Here is a 16708-nt window from a genome sequence, read left to right on the forward strand (position 1 = left end):
TGGGGACTCAGCAACTGAGCAGGGCGGGCGGGGGCTGCGGGGGTCCGCCAGGCGCACCAGTGAGACGTGCGGCCGCATTCCTAGAGAGGCATGGAGCCGGCCGGGCTGAGGTTCGGCTGCTCGCGCGGCAGGAGAGGAACTCTGACCCCAGGTCCCGACGGCCGGAAGCGGCAGACGCCCGGGCCCTGCGGGGACAGGCGACTGGCTCATCCCGACTGTGGAGAGCCGGGCCTCCGCCCTCCGGTGGGGCTTTTCACTGGGTCGGCCATATCTTCGTTGTGCATGTTCCTTGAACTTTTGGTCCGTTAACCAGCAATTAGACAGTCACTCACCGAGTGCCCGCTATATGCCAAGCGCTAGGAGCTGGGGGGCAATCGCAGTAAGATGCGTTCTGGGCCCGTCGCAGGTCCCGGCTACCGACATCCCAGTACATCTACGTGTCTCCGGCAAGACGTTCGCCAGTATTTGTTGAATACCAGGTAAGCCTGGGCTCGCTGAGGTCATGCAAAGATAAACCCCTGTCCTCAAGGGGCAGGGGTGGTGGCGGTGGTGCGGGGTGTGATCCGTAATGCGGGTTGGAGAGGGAAATGGGTTGGTGAGGCAGGTTTGGGCTCACTTCCATGGGAACACCCTCCACCTGAGCGGCTCAGAGGACAGAAGACTGTCTGTACATTAGGTTTGGGGGTGGCATTTGCACGGAGCCTTGGGAATATACCGTTAGAAGACTGGTCGTGGCCATAAACTACAAGGTTGGTGGAACAAATCTGAGTATCAGCTGGCAGTGTTACGAGGCATTTGGGAAGACGATGGCTTTCTTGGAGGTAGGGTCTATGTCTTTTATTATGGGGTTAGCGTTATGCTTGGAAAATGACGTGCTTGATAAATGTTTATCGAGTGACAAACACACAAGTCAAACTCAGTTAAGATCAGATCCTGGGGAGTTTGAATTTAGTTCAACCCGCTTTTTGGTGGGACAGGTGTGTCGAATATGTTTCGAATTGTGCTTTAGGAAATATCGATCCAGTGATGATGGAGTGTGTGGTGCGGCAGGAATACCACACAGAAAATTATTGTAATAGTGAATGTAAATCGTAAAGCAGGAGTAAAAAGGAAGGAGTGGCTGCAAGAGGGGTTGTGGAGGAAGAATTGACTGGACTCAGGGTGATTATATATAATATATGTAAGCTGGTTTTGAGCCTGAATGCATGGAAGGTGGTGGTGATGCCAGTAGAAACTGAAAAATACAGAGTGAGTGCAGCTTTGAGGGGATTCTGATTTCAGTTTGGGATGTGTTGAAATTACAGTGCAGGAGAGGCCCAAGATGTGAGTTTGGAATACGAAAGGCAAGTCAGAGCCAGACAGAGATTTAAGTGTTCTTAGAATAGAGACATATTGAATTTTGATTGAGATCACAAAAGGAACAGGTGAGAAGAGAAACAGAAGTTGAAGTGTTTCTACTGTTTGTTATCTATTGTTACATAAAAAAATAAAGCCCCAAACTTAGTGGCTTAAAACAACCTCAGCTTATTCTTATGATTCTATGGGTTGACTGGGCAGTATTACTGGAGTTACTCATGTGGCTGCTGGTCAATCAGCTGGGGACTGGGCCCAGCTGGGGCTCCATGGTTCTCTTCCACGTGACCTCTGCATGGCTAGCTTGGGCTTTCTCACAGCATGGAAGTCTCATGGCTGTGTGTCTGGCACTACAAGAGCACTTCCTCTTACATTGTCACTTCTGCCATATTCTATTGGTTAAAACAAGTCACAGGTCAGCACAGACTCAAGGGAAGGAAAAGTAGACTCCACCTCATGATGAGAAAAGTGACAAAATCTCATCATAACAGGTTTTAGGGGATGGAGGCTTTGGAAACAGTGTACCTCACCTACATTTAAGGTGGAGTATTCTGTGAGAAATATGCAGAGATAGATGAACTTTAAGGGTATATTAATCTGTCCATAAAGGCAGCCATCTGGCTCCTCCATGGATCAAATTATCCCTTCCCTCCATCTAAAGTATAAGCTGCTCAAGCATTCTTATTGTTAACCCTTCTTCCCTGGTGTCCCTTACCTTACATCCCTTGCCTCTGGGCTCAACTCCCTTAGGATTCAAGGTGGACTTCTGATTAATTTCACTGATAATATTGACAAGCAGGCTCAGTTTTTGAGCATCACTTAGAGTGGGGACAAAAATATAATATGTTACATAGAGTTTTGAAGCTCTTATAATTTTTATGTTACTGATCAATTCTTATGCTTCAGATGTACATTTGGAAAAACATTTCTGGAGCATAGACCTCAGCTAAGTGAACCTTTTTCTAGCCTTTAAGGTCAACATGGATGAAGCTTCGCCAGGCCCCGCTCCCGAGAATGGAGACAGCCTTGTGAAAGTGAAGGAGGAAGATCCCACATGGGAGCAGATGTGCAGCTCACAGGACAGCAGCTCCCACACTCTGGAGCTTTGCCGCCTGCGCTTCCGGCGGTTCTGCTACCAGGAGGTAACCGGGCCCCGGGAGGCTCTGGCCCAGCTCCAAGAACTTTGCCATCAATGGCTGCGGCCGGAGACCCACACCAAGGAGCAGATCCTGGAGCTGCTGGTGCTGGAGCAGTTCCTGACCATCCTGCCCCAGGAGCTCCAGGCCTGGGTGCAGGTGTATCCTCTGGAGAGCGGGGAAGATGCAGTGACAGTGCTGGAGAATCTAGAGAAAGACACAGGAGACTCAGGACAGCAGGTGGGAAGAGAATGTGTGTGGTGGCCTGGGAGATGTAATGGCGAACATTTGTCTGTTAAGTTTTAACTTTTTACTTTGAAGTAATTTACAACTTATAGAAGTTTTGGGAGAGTAGTACAGAGAACTACTGTGTACTCTTCACCCAGATTCACCAGTTGTTAACATTTGTTACAGGATGTGCCCCTCTCGTGTGCGAGCACGTGCTCCCTCTCTCTCTCTGTATATGTACATATATGTGTACACACACACACACAGGCTCACACATTTTTTTTCTTGAACCATTTGAGATTGGAGTTAGTTGGAGATACCATACCCCTTTATCTCTAAACACTTCGGTGTGTATTTCTGAAGAAGAAAGATATTCTCTTGTATAACCAGAATACATACTATCAAGTTTTGGGAAATTAAAATTTTTATGATACTATCACCTCAACAGTAGTCCTTGTTTAGATACATCCATGATAGCCCAGTAGGATTCTTTATGACAGTTTTGCCCCAATCCAGGATACAGTCCAGCATCACACATTACATTTAGTTGCCGTCTCTTCAGTCTTCTTAGATCTGGAAAGGTTGTTCAGTCTTCCTTTGTCATAACAATGACATTTTTTTTTTTTCTGCGGTACGCGGGCCTCTCACTGCTGTGGCCTCTCCGGTTGCGGAGCACAGGCTCTGGACGCGCAGGCTCAGCGGCCATGGCTCACAGGCCCAGCCGCTTCGCGGCATGTGGGATCTGCCCGGACCGGGGCACGAACCCATGTCCCCTGCATGGGCAGGCGGACTCTCAACCACTGCGCCGCCAGGGAAGCCCAACAATAACATTTTTGAAGAGTACAGACTAGTTATTTTTTGGAATGCCCCTCAATTTGGGTTTGCCTTGTATTTTCTCATGATAAGACCCAGGTTGTGCATTTTGGCTAGAATACCACAGAAGTGACATTGTGGTCTCCTCAGTGCATCACATCAGGAGGCACATGGTGATGGATTGTCCCATTACTGATGAGGTTAAGGTGGTATCTGTCAGGTTTCTCTACTATAAAGTTACCATTTTCCCCTTTGTAATTAATAAGAAATTTGTGGAAGACATTTTGAGACAGTGTACATATCCTATTTCTCATTGAACTTCCACCCACTAGTTAAGCAACCATCTGGATTTTTGTTTTGTTTTTCTAGGCACGGATTTTTGCCTGTCTTGTGTCTCTTCTTTGGCACTATATCCCCAGCACATAGAACAGAGCCTGGCTTTTAGTAAGCATTCAGCCCATATTCATCAAATGAGTGAAGGAAGTCTCTGTCTTGCTACTCTGTCTTGCTGCTGCTTAAGGATTAAATGGAGCTTCTCTGGTGTTCCCTTGAGGATATCCCTAACTGCTGTTGGGTCCAGTTCCCACCAGGATGCCTTTTCTTTTCTTTTCTTTTTTAATATCTTTATTGGAGTATAATTGCTTTTCAGTGTTGTGTTAGTTGCTGCTGTATAACAAAGTGAATCAGCTATATGTATACATATACCCCCATATCTCCTCCCTATTGTGTCTCCTTCCCACCCCAGGATGCCTTTTCAAAGTGAACCTTTTGTCCCCAGGCTTCTGTCTACACTCAGGGACAGGATATGCACCTACCGGTGACAGAATATCAAGGAACCTCTTTGGAGTGTCAGAGGCCCCAGCTACTGCCTGGGGTAACCACCTTGAAGTGTGAACCCCCAGAGCCCCACCAAGAGGTCGCCCAAGAAGTGAGTGGTGAGTGCCGGAGGGTGAGTTTAGTAAGGACACTGGGAGCAGGCCGCTGGCAGGTGCATGGCCTTCTAAGTAAAGCTTGTTTATCTGTGGGTTTTTTTTGTTGTTGTTGTTAGCCCTATACCTAAGCAAACTTTTAAAAACATTTGGAATTGTAAAATGTTAGAAGTCTAAGATATTCTGATCCAACACCCTTAATAGTTAGGAAAACCAAAACTCAGAGTTTAAGTGACTTGACCAGGGTCAACAGAGGCAGAGTTAAGTCACGTGACCTTCTGACCAAGATTCTCTCTTTACTATATATCTCTATTCCACATTTCTAATTCTACACTTGTGAATATTTTAAATATTTACTTGGTAGCTTTCCATAAATTTGTCTTTTCCCCATGGTAACATTTTCTTCAGTAGCCTCCCTGCCTCTAATCTTTCAGTAATTTACATACAGCTTTAGGTTTAAACAGGTTCTCTCCTTCCTGCACTTGGAGTGTACCCTCCTGTGTGCACGGCTCTCTCACTTTCCGTATCCATCCCAGCTACTGGTTATATTTCAGCTGTGTGCAGTAAGATAGGCCGTGCAAAGAAGGCAAAGTCTGCGGCCTGCAGTTTGCAGATGGTTTGAGAACACACAGAAGTATACAGATCGTTCAAAAAGGAGACCTCAGAGCTCTGTAGTGCAATGTTTTTTAACCTTTGTGGTGAGGGATGCTATCATTTTCCCCCAGAATTTATTGAAAAGGATTAACTCTCTTCCCTAGAAAAGGCATACAAAATGACACACACAACTTCATGATTTACCACATTGGTTTACAGTCACCACATTGGTGATCTGTGAATACTGATATTTTGATATTAAGTGCAGAATAAATGGTTCATATAATAAATGATTTAAAAACATTCAAGGGAGATAAAAGAAAATGTATGAGGCTCAGATTACTTGTGATATTTACCCATTGGAGCATAAATAGAACTTGATATTTCCCTACTTACTTGATTGATAGTTCTGTCTTATTTCTTTGGTTATTAAAAACCACCATGACATGAAGCCCAAATGTTTTACGTGAAGAAGTTTAGACGTGGTAGGGAGCCTTACGGCCCTGGGGTTGGGAAAGCTTTCCTGGAGTCATGAGCTTGCATTGAGCCTTGATACATGAGGATTTGCAGTGGAGCAGGCATAGGGTGAGTATTCCCATCTACCTGTGAGATGATGAACATGCATCTGCTGAAATCAGTTTCATCTCATTTTGACTGTGGAGGGGGAGGGGGTAATGAAGAATGGAGGTACTTGTCAGAATGGTGATGATAATTGACAGAAAGATAACAGCGGTCATAGGATATAAGATTCTTTCGTGTGAGCATGAGCTGGCTCTCAGAACTGGACTCCAGCAGCATCTACTGGGCGGAGGGGGGGCTTCTTTGGTTCTCTAGGTCCCCGTGCGATGCGCCACTGCTGTGGTGTGTGTAATCAGGTTGCTCTGTTGTCCTTTAGGAAGCACACCCTGTCATTCTCAAGGGCTTTTTATACCCTCTAAGGCCCTCCCAAATATTCTGGAGATTGGCTAAGGGCCTCCCTGCTTACTAGTCATAACCCAAGCACATTTCTCCAGGATACCTGCGACCAAATGAACTGAAGATCAGTTTCCCAGGCTACCTGCATTCCCTCCTCTCCTGCTAGTATTTTCAATGGGGTACTAAGTCAACCAACATGACAGGATGGTGGGGTCTGTTTAGGGGAAAGAGTGGGTGGGGGGAATGGGAAGGTCAGTTGGGGCCATTTTATGGGGTGTTTAAATTCAAACCAGGAGGTTTGGACTTTATCATTAAAAAGTTGGGTGCCACTGAAGCCCTTTTTTAAAATCAAAAATATGATTTATAGTGACTGTTATTTGTGTGTATATAGTATTTCATTCTCACCTGTCGTGGAACACTAGATTTAAAATGAAAACTATTGAGTACTTTATTTTTGCCAGTCTCTTAATGCTCAAATGTGATTGATTCTTAGGGTCAGACACATTGTTAAATTTTCGATATGTTGATGGAGAAGTAGAAAAGACCTTGAGATCATTTTATTCATTGCAACTTAAGCCCATTTTCTCTTGTTCTGTCTTTGGCAGAGATATAGAGCAACAGATCAGTGTGGTATTTGTAGTGAACTTTAATATGTTTGAAAACATTCCTCCGCCTTCTTCCCAGGCTTAACCCTAATGCTTTTCCACCTCAGGAGGATTATAAGAGGCAAACACAGAGTCTGATCTGACCTTTGCTCTCTCAAATTTCCCATTGCTGTTGCTCTCTTTCCTCACTGCATTATACCATTGCCCCCTTCCATTCTCTCTTGCCATCCTGCCCCTCCTCGGCTTAGCCCTTTCTCTGACAGCAGACCTGCTTTACACTGCGCTTTTTAAGCTGTTGGTTGGTTGGCATATATGCATTGTGGGGAGGTAAGGTAGTAACAGTGAATCAGGGGCAAGGCTATTTTATTGTCCTAGCAAGACTTATTTGCTCTAGATACGAAACAACAGCAACAGAAAGATTATACAGTGATCCACTGTGTCTGGAGCAAGGAAAAGTGGCACTATGTTCTGTGTTATATTTTGGGTTAGAATTATCCCCTGTGCTCTTCATTTAGTAATTTTGGGCTCCTTATATTGTTGCCATCTTGAAAAATAATGATACATTACCTTGTGTGGGGTCTTACAACTTACAGAGGGCTTTTACAGAGAGTTTTTATGTTACCTCAATCTTCATTAACCTTGTAAAGTAGACTGTGTTCTCCCCATTGTACAGACAAGGAATTGGAAAGAATCTTTTTAAGTAACAGTGCAGTGCCTGGCACCTTGCAATCATTATGACTGTCTGAATTATTGTTACAGTTTCCAGTGTGGCAGATTCTCAAAAGTTCTCCTAGCTCAGGGTTAGCATCTTTTCTATGTATGTATGTATGACTGTTTTTGTGTGTGTGTGACTTTTTTTACTGATGTAAAGTTGATTTACAATGTTGTGTACATGTATGACTTTATTTTTTTTAGAGCAGTTTTATGTTAAGTAAAATTGGAAGAAAGGTACAGAGATTTCTTATCTACCCCCTGCCTCCCCCCATACGTTGCCTCCCCCATTATCAACTCTATTTTTTGTATCTTTATTTTCTCTTTTCATCTTCCTCTTCTCTGCTTTCCTGTTTCCCCTTTGCCTTCTCTCTCTGTTCTCCGCTTCTTTTCTTTCTTCTTTGTTCTCTGGTTAATGTTTCCTTTGTCACCAAGTTCTGCCTTCCCTCTCCTTATTTTCATCAATGATTTCTAATTTTTCTTTATGAATGTGAAAGTGCATCACTGTAGAGCACCTCATGAGTTCATAAACACCACTTATTTTGTGGGTAGGGACCCTAAAGTTTTAGAATTTTAGAATTCTGAAAGAATGAAAGCAGATATGATGTTCTAGCGTAAGATCTGTATCTTAGTTCCTGGATGTTTAACAAACATAAGAAGAGTTGGGGTCTGGGTCGCCCACAAAGGGCTCTCTCCTAAAAGCCATTGTGTCTCATTCAGGACTCTTGTCTCTTCCTTCCACAGGGCCTGCTCCCCAGGGACCAGCCCCTCCCCAGGAAGAGAATCCCAGAGACCAGGGGTTTAACTCAGCCAGGTCCCAGGTGAGCATGGTGCCCGGGCTATGCGAACCTCAGTCGCAGCCCTGCTTCCCTCAATCACCTGTCCCTGCCCTTTTCTTGGCTCACACTGCTCACCCTGGAGCCTTCCAGGTGGCACCGTCCCTCTGCCTTCACCTTGTCACAGAATATCACAGACCACTTATGCCTCATCCGGGGAGCTCACATAGATCACATAGATTATGCAGTGGCCTCATTCCATACCGTATGCAGGAGGCACATCCAGATCTCAAGGTATGAGAATAAGGGGCAGAGTTAGGCCCTTGGTTTCAGAAAGTGCCTCTACTCATCTGATGCTCAGTGACTGATGTTTTATCTTTTGAGGGGGTCTCTGGTTTCTCTCCCCAGTCTGAGAAGCAGTACTCTTCCTCATGTTACCTTATAGTCCCAGTGTTCTGCACATACCCAATTAATATTTGGTGATGATAATGGAAATTCTGTGTATCCAAGGCAAAACTTCACATCTTCACAAAATAGACTCTTGGTTTTTTTCCCCCTTATTCTCTTAGTGGTCCAATCATTTTCCTAGTCATTTAGTTAAAAAATATTTAAGTCTCCTATTTCCTCACTGTGACTTTTTTTTTTTTTTTTTGGCGGTATGTGGGTCTCTCACTGTTGTGGCCTCTCCCGCTGTGCAGCACAGGCTCCGGACATGCAGGCTCAGCGGCCATGGCTCACGGGCCCAGCCGCTCCGCAGCATGTGGGATCTTCCCAGACCGGGGCACAAACCCGCGGCCCCCGCATCGGCAGGCGGACTCCCAACCACTGCGCCACCAGGGAAGCCCCACTCTGTGACTTTTAATTTGTTCTTAATCCTATCAGACCCAGTGCCTCCTGTTCTTAACAAATACTTCACCTTCCTGAAAAGAAATGTATAGCAAGTAAAACTTACCTATATGTATATTTAAATCAATATAATTATCTAAAATGCTATATAATGGAGAAACAAAAAGCAATTTATTAAAAAAAAAAGTATTTCAAAAATGTAGGGCTTCCCTGGTGGCGCAGTGGTTGAGAGTCCGCCTGCCGATGCAGGGGAAGTGGGTTCATGCCCCGGTCTGGGAAGGTCCCACATGCCGCGGAGCGGCTGGGCCTGTGAGCCATGGCCGCTGAGCCTGCGCTCCGCAACGGGAGAAGCCACAACAGTGAGAGGCCCGCGTACCGCAAAAAAAAAAAAAAAAAGCAAATGTTTGGACATGATCACACCAAGAAATAACAAAGTAGTTAAACGTTTGCACTGATGTGTAATCATTAGGTTTGAATTAAGGAGGAATAAGAAGATCAAAAGGCTAGGAAAATGAAAGGGCAGAGATGTGGGTGGACAGTAGAATGAAACTAGCATTGAGTCGAATAATGAAAGACCAGCCAGAGAAAGAGAAAAATAACATTAATTGAAGTAGACCTAAGATGAAGTTATGGCTTGTATTGTGTCCCGAAAAGATATATTGAAGTCCTAACCCCAGGTACCTATGACTGTGATCTGATTTGGAAATAGATTCTTTGTAGATGTAATCAAGTTAAGATGAGGTCCTACTGGAGGAGGGTGGGCCCAGCATCCGACGGTCGATGTCCTTATAAGAAGGCCATGTGAAGACAGGGAGACACACAGGGAGAAGGCCATGTGACGGCAGAGGCAGAGACTGGAGTGATGCATCTACCAGCCAAGGAACACTCAGGACTGCTGACAACCCACAGAAGCTGAGAGAGGCAGGACAGTCGTCCCTTAGACCTTCGGAGAGAGCAGGGCCCTGCTGGTTGGCTTGGTTCGACTGGTCTGCAGTGTGGTGTTCAACACCCTTCACACCTAGACCCCTTATCCTTACCACAGTGAAGACTGAGAGGCCATTTTTTGCCTTTTTAGACATCAGTGAAGACTGAGGAAGCAGCAGCCCAGGCCCTTGTCCCAGAGCAGTGGCCACATCTGAGTCTGGCCCAGAGGAACCTCTATGGAAACTCGGCTCAGGAGAAGGTTACAAACATCAGTCTGATGCGTAAGGACAGGCCTCTGGCTGGTCCCCAGCTGTGCTCACCTTTCCCATCATTAACCCTGACTCGGCCCTTGTGAACTCACATTTCCTACATGCCCTCACCCTTCCTTCCCCTTCTTCTGGCCTCTGCTTCCATACTTCTCTCAGCCCCTGCCATTTTGAATCCTGCCCAGTCCCCTTATCTTCTTCTGTTGCTACTCACTACTGATTCTTGCTGTTATCTTCTCTCATCATGATTCCCTCAACATCTCCTCCTCTGCTCCCTTTTTTCTTCCCTTTTCAAGGGTCCCATATAATTTGTCATTTTCAGACATCCCTTAATATCTGAAAGTTCCACAAACACCTCTGCCTGATCCCTTCTTTATCTCAGAGGAAGTTTTCTTCACTCTCTGTGAGCACTACTGTCTATATGTAATATGCTTTGCCCTGTTAGATACTCTCCCCTGCAAATTGACCTTTCTTATTATCTTCCCATACTCTGCCACATGTTTAGGACTGTTGTGACTGCACTCCTGGTACACCTGTTGATTTTTTGTTTGTTTTAATTTGGAACATCCTATTCCTTACCCTAGAGATTGTTTTTCTAGATTCAGGCAACAAATGACATTTAAATTATTAACATATTATTTTAGCTGAAGAAGTTGTAACTAAAGATGGATTGTTTAACACAAAGCAAGAAACTTCTGAAGAAATGGAACGAGGTGCTGAGGTCTCAGGAATACCCAACAGGTGAGTGTCCATGGTCCTAAGTAGAACAAATCCTATAGCTGTGAGAAGAAATTGAAATGAAACTAGAGAAACCAGTTGGTAAAAGCCTGCTTCCCTGGAATAATACAGAAAGAGTAACGCTCACTTCTGTGATCATAGGAGGTCCCACGCCAAGGAGGTGACCTGTCAGTATATCATAATTATACAAAACTTCCATTTGGTACACGGTTGCCTCCAAGAATCCTCTCTGACTCAGTTTACCTTGCCTGATCACTCTTCCCCTGGCTCCTTTATGTCGTGGGGCTACAGATACTGAAGCCAGAAAGAAAAGTAGATAGAGAAGCAGAGGATTTAGACAAGAGAGTGAGGTCTGCAGGTAAGGTTTGTTGCCATGATGGTTAAGAAAGAAATATCATCAGACCTGGAAGAGGACTTGGGAAGACAGGTAGGGTATCTTCGACCTCCATTAGGAGAATCCTGAGCAAGGATTAAAAGGAGAGTAGCTGATGACAAAGGACAAATTAAAGGTAGTAGTGGGTGCTTAATGAGTGTTGGTTGTGGAATGAATGTCTAGCATAGGTGCTCCTAAAGCAGAAAGAGAGGGACCGGATCATGAGCAAAGGTTGGGTTCTGGTGAGGCCATTAACTCCTTGGAGACGTGAGGAAAGAAGAAAAAGGAAACAGTGTGCGATAATTACACTGAAGAGTAGGGCAGGGGATGAGGATTCTCCTTATTGACATTTGTTCATCTTAGGGAAACAGGGAGCTAAATCTCAGTTAAAAGAGAAATGTCTTGAAGCCTAAGAAGAGAAGTAAGATCTTTCATAAAGCTGGTGAACTCCGAGCCAAGCTGCACTAAAGTAAGAGAAAGAACACTGTGACTTAGCTCAGAGTTATAACTGGAGAATAGGAACCTGCTGTTGTGTCTGTCAGGTACGTTTACATCAGGGAACTGAAACCATCACTCACAGTGCCTCCGAGAATCAAGATACCTTACTGTTTCACATGACAAGAAGTCTGAAGGGGTAGGATGTTCTAGGTTTGGTGTTCCATCATGATGTCAGAGACTGAGTGTACCCCCCCCCGCACCCCCAGCAACCTCCCCACTCATTCAGCAAGCATTTTATCACTCATATTCAGTCATGTATAAGACAGAGACCCTACCTTCAATAAATAAGTCACATGAGGGTACAGCAGATGAGAAAACACAGAACACAATGCAGTATGATGACGTGCCCTGTAGCTATGACAGAGCTTGCAGGAGAGGACCCAACAGAGATCTGGATACTGGAGAAGACCTCCCAGAAGAGGTAACATTTGAAACAAGCCCTGATGAGTAAGCAGGAATTTACCAGCTAAAGAGGAGGTGGATCAGAGAGAGGCAGAGAAAGAAAATGCAAATGCCTAGAGAGGACAGGAGAAGACTAGGAGAGAAGAGTTACAGGAGCCACAGAAGATCATTTTATTATTTTATTTATTTAGCCGCGCTGGGTCTTAGCTGCGGCATGCAGGATCTTCATTGCCGCATGCAGGATCTTTTAGTTACGGCATGCGGGATCTAGTTCCCTGACCAGGGATCGAACCCGGGCCCCCCTGCATTGGGACTGCAGAGTCTTAACCGCTGGACCACTAGGGACGTCCCAGAGGATCATTTTAAAGAGCAAGTTTCTGCTTGAAAAATTCTGGGTCCTCTTTGGAGTAGGAAAGGAAGTCATGTTTGGAGATAGACTGGTAGATTTGAGAAGAGTGATGAAACACCTGTTGTGGGGAACAGGGAAGAAAGGGACGAGAGGACATGAGAAGGATTTCTGGGCAGTGTTGAGTAACTAGGTGAGTTTTGGAGACCATCATATTTAGCAGTGTCAGTCTACCTCGTTGTTTGATTTCTCTGGCACTACTCACTCCTGGGTGAGGAACAGAGACGACTAAGTATGGGGTTGATCTGGTGCTGAGTTTTGCTGGCCCACCACTACAGAAGGACACTGGGGCAGGGTGATTGATGATCCTGGCAAGAGAAGGACTAAGGTGGTGATGGATCACGAGATCTAGACAGAATAGGAAGGGAGGTAAAAGCAGGAGGAAACGGAGGAGTCAGAGTGAGATGGAAGAACAGGTGTTGTGGGACAAGAGTGCAAGGAGGCTAGAGTGAAAAGGAATTGGCTACAGAGTGAGCTCTTGGAGTTCAGTTTTCACCAGTGGAAAGTTCAGTGTAGTGACAGGATTCAAGCAGGGCCCCTGAAGTTGAAGATGTCAGGGAACTCTAAGATGGATCTACTGAATGGATCATACATGCAGACATTAAAGACACCCAGGATGATAAATGCTCTAAGCAAACAAGTATATATAGTGTAAATTATATTACAACATACTCTTTTCACTGCTTTTTCCTCCCTTATGTCTTCTTAAATTGGTCTAATTTAATGTACCAACAGGACATTTGTAAATGACATGCATATTTCTAGAATTAAAGAAGTTTGTGTAAAATAATACTTTCTATCTTAGTAACTTCAGCTATTTCCTTGAAAACTGCATAAAAATCAGTCCAAGGGCAAAAAGTTTGAGTTTCTCTTTTGTTTCTCCCCAGAAACAGTGCATCCACCAGATGAATGCAGAACTAGGGGAGGCTAAGTTGTTCCATGTTCAGAAATTCTGTGAGAGGTGAGGGGGCTCAGTAAATAACAACCCATTTCCTTGTCCAAATTCAGAACCAATTGATAGAGACACAGGAGTAAAACAGATGATTCTGGAAACCTCTGCTTTATGACTGACACAAGCTAGACTGATAAAGCCACTCAGAGGCAGAGCTAAGTGGCCGCATAGTGACAGCAGACCCTCCCCGCACATAGGCCTTCCTGATGCATCTTGGGGGAAAAAGGAACATGGAATGTCTGCAACTGGCTTCTGAAGAGGACAGCCCAGTTCTTTCTCCCAGATTCAACAATTAGTTAAGTCATGAGGAGTGAGTGGGAAGTGAGAAGAGGCCAGAAATGTTCAGTCTGGCCAAAGCCCTCCCCATGGAAACATGAGGAGTGAGAAGGAAGTATTCCCCACAAAAGAATCCTTAGGCGTCAGTGGATTTATCCTGTATCAGTGAATGAGACAGAATTTTTATAGCATACATTCTTTTTTCTTTCCCAGAGATTGGGTACCCCAGGCCCCTTGTAGTACCCCTGTTCCTGCTGAAAGAACAGTTGCGCGTTTGAACACTCTGAAGGACTGTCACCCTGCTGACTTGTGGGCTCGGATGCACATCTCATCCCTGGAATATGCTGCAGGAGACATTACCCGAAAAGGGAGAAAAAAAGACAAAGCTCGAGTGAGTGAACTGCTCCAAGGCCTCGCATTTTCTGGTGATTCAGATGTGGAAGAGGATGACGAGCCTGAGACTCCACCTGCTCCAAAAAGACCAAAGGTGTCAAGTGTCCCAGAGAAGAACTGGACTAAAAGAGACATTAAACCCAACTTTCCAAGCTGGTCAGCACTGGATTCTGGACTTTTGAATCTCAAGAGTGAAAAGTTGAACCCAGTGGAGCTCTTTGAGTTATTTTTTGATGATGAAACATTCAACTTGATTGTCAGTGAAACCAATAATTATGCTTCTCAGAAAAATGTCAACTTGGAAGTCACAGTTCAGGAAATGAGGTGTGTGCTTGGTGTCCTGCTTTTGAGTGGCCTTGTGAGGCGTCCCAGAAGGGGAATGTATTGGGAAATGTCTGATGCCGATCAGAACCTGGTTAGAGATTCAATCAGAAGGGACAGATTTGAATTGATTTTCTCATACCTGCATTTTGCAGATAATAGCCACCTAGATCAAAATGATAAGTTTACAAAATTGAGGCCTCTCATAAAGCAAATGAATAAAAATTTTCTCCTGTATGCTCCCCTTGAAGAATACTATTGTCTTGATAAGACAATGTGTGAGTGCTTTGATAGTGACCAGTTCCTGAATGGGAAACCTATTAGAATTGGCTATAAAGTCTGGTGTGGTACAACCACACAGGGTTATCTGGTTTGGTTTGAGCCCTATCAAGAAGAGTCAACTATGATGGCAGGTAAGGATCTTGATCTTGGTTTAGGTGGAAATCTAGTGATGAATTTTGCTGATGTTCTTTTAGAGAGAGGTCACTATCCCTATCACCTGTGTTTTGATAGCTTCTTTACAAGTGTCAAATTGATGTCAGCCTTGAAGAAGAAAGGGGTGAGGGCAACAGGAACAATTCGTGAGAACAGGACTGAAAAATGTCCCCTGATGAGTGCAGAACATATGAAAAAAATGCAGAAGGGGTATTTCGATTTCCGAGTAGAAGAAAATGATGAGATAATTCTGTGTCATTGGCATGGTGATGATATTATCAGTCTGTGCTCCAACGCTGTTGGCATAGAGCCAGTCAATGAGATATGTTGTTTTGCCGATGACAAGGAGATCCCTCAGATAAGTCAGCCTTCCATAGTGAAACTGTATGATGAATGCAGGGAAGGCGTAGCTAAAATGGAACAGATCATTTCCAAATATAGGGTGAGAATAAGAGGCAAGAAATGGTACTCAGTTTTGGTGAGCTACATGATTGATGTAGCCATGAGCAATGCATGGCACCTGCACAGAGCCTGTAACCCAGGTGCCTCTCTAGAACTTGGGGATTTTCGGAGAGATGTTGCCCATTTCTACTTGGCACATAATGCAAATATGTCAGATTAAGGCAGGTAAAACAGATACAATGCAGACATTAGTAAGACACAGAAAAATCAAAACTACATCAGATTGTACCCAAAACAAACCTGATGTATGTATACAGTGAAATTATTAATTAAATGACTAATATTTCTTTTAAAAAATCTATGTAGAGTTTCAAAAACTGTTATAACAATGTTAATGATCTGTAAAAATGTTGAAATCTATTGGTATCTTTTTCTAGGTCTAATTTTGATATCAAACGTGGGAACTCCTTTATTAGTTGAATTGAATTGATTAATTTGTGCATTTAAAGAATGAAATCCTGCCTCCTTTTCTTTTTTTCCTGGTAGTTTTCTCTGGGGAATGCCTTTTTTTTTTTTCTTTTTTTGGCTGCGTTGGGTCTTCGTTGCTGCGCAGGGACTTGCTCTAGTTGCGGCGAGTGGGAGCTACTCTTCATTATGGTGCGTGGGCTTCTCATTGCGGTGGCTTCTCTTGTTGTGGAGCACAGGCTCTAGGCACACAGGCTTCAGTAGTTGTGGCACATGGGCTTAGTTGCTCCACAGCATGTGGGATCTTCCCGGACCAGGGCTTGAACCTGTGTCACCTGCACTGGCAGGTGGATTCTTAACCACTGCACCACGAGGGAAGCCCCGGGAATGCCATTTTAAAATGCAGGCAGAATTTAATGCCATCCCTATCAAATTACCCATTAACACTTTTCACAGAACTAGAATAAATAAACCTAAAATTTATATGGAATCATAAAAGACCCAGAATTACCAAAGCAATGCTGAGGAAAAAAAACAAAGTTGGAGGCATAACCCTCCCAGACTTCAGACAATACTACAAAGCTACAGTAATCAAAACAGTGTCATACTGGCGCAAAAGCAGACACATGCATCAATGGAACAGAACAGAGAGTCCAGAAATAAACCTACACCTACGGTCAGTTAATCTTCGACAAAGGAGGCAAGAATATACAATGGAGAAAAGACACTCTCCAGCAAGTGGTGATGGAAGAGTTGGACAACTGCATGTAAATCAATGAAGTTAGAACACACCCTCACACCATACACAAAAATAAAATGGCTTAAAGACTTAAATATAAGGCATGACACCATAAAACTTCTAGAAGAGGACCTAGGCAGAACATTCTCTGACGTAAATCGTAGCCATGTTTTCTTAGGTCAGTTTCCCAAGGCAATAGAAATAAAAGCAAA

At 44.3% G+C, this 16708-nt stretch overlaps 1 protein-coding gene across 2 annotated transcripts; it reads left to right on the forward strand.

The window, feature by feature from the left end:
* The first annotated feature begins 162 nt into the window (after positions 1-162).
* On the forward strand, positions 163-15837 carry PGBD1 (piggyBac transposable element derived 1). 2 transcript variants are annotated; one of them, XM_067752249.1, is made up of 7 exons: positions 163-479; positions 2320-2729; positions 4309-4465; positions 8029-8105; positions 9982-10111; positions 10741-10837; positions 13955-15837. In XM_067752249.1, exons 2-7 carry the CDS (start codon positions 2334-2336, stop codon positions 15510-15512), a joined length of 2415 nt encoding a protein of 804 aa, XP_067608350.1. In that variant the 5' UTR covers positions 163-479; positions 2320-2333; the 3' UTR covers positions 15513-15837. The 2 variants fall into 2 exon arrangements, with proteins under 2 accessions (XP_067608350.1, XP_067608351.1); XM_067752250.1 differs by lacking the exon at positions 163-479 and having other exon boundaries at positions 2591-2729; positions 4276-4465.
* The last annotated feature ends 871 nt before the right edge of the window (positions 15838-16708 follow it).

This window comes from Pseudorca crassidens, chromosome 10, assembly GCF_039906515.1.
Source record: "Pseudorca crassidens isolate mPseCra1 chromosome 10, mPseCra1.hap1, whole genome shotgun sequence".
Classification (NCBI taxonomy): domain Eukaryota; kingdom Metazoa; phylum Chordata; class Mammalia; order Artiodactyla; family Delphinidae; genus Pseudorca; species Pseudorca crassidens.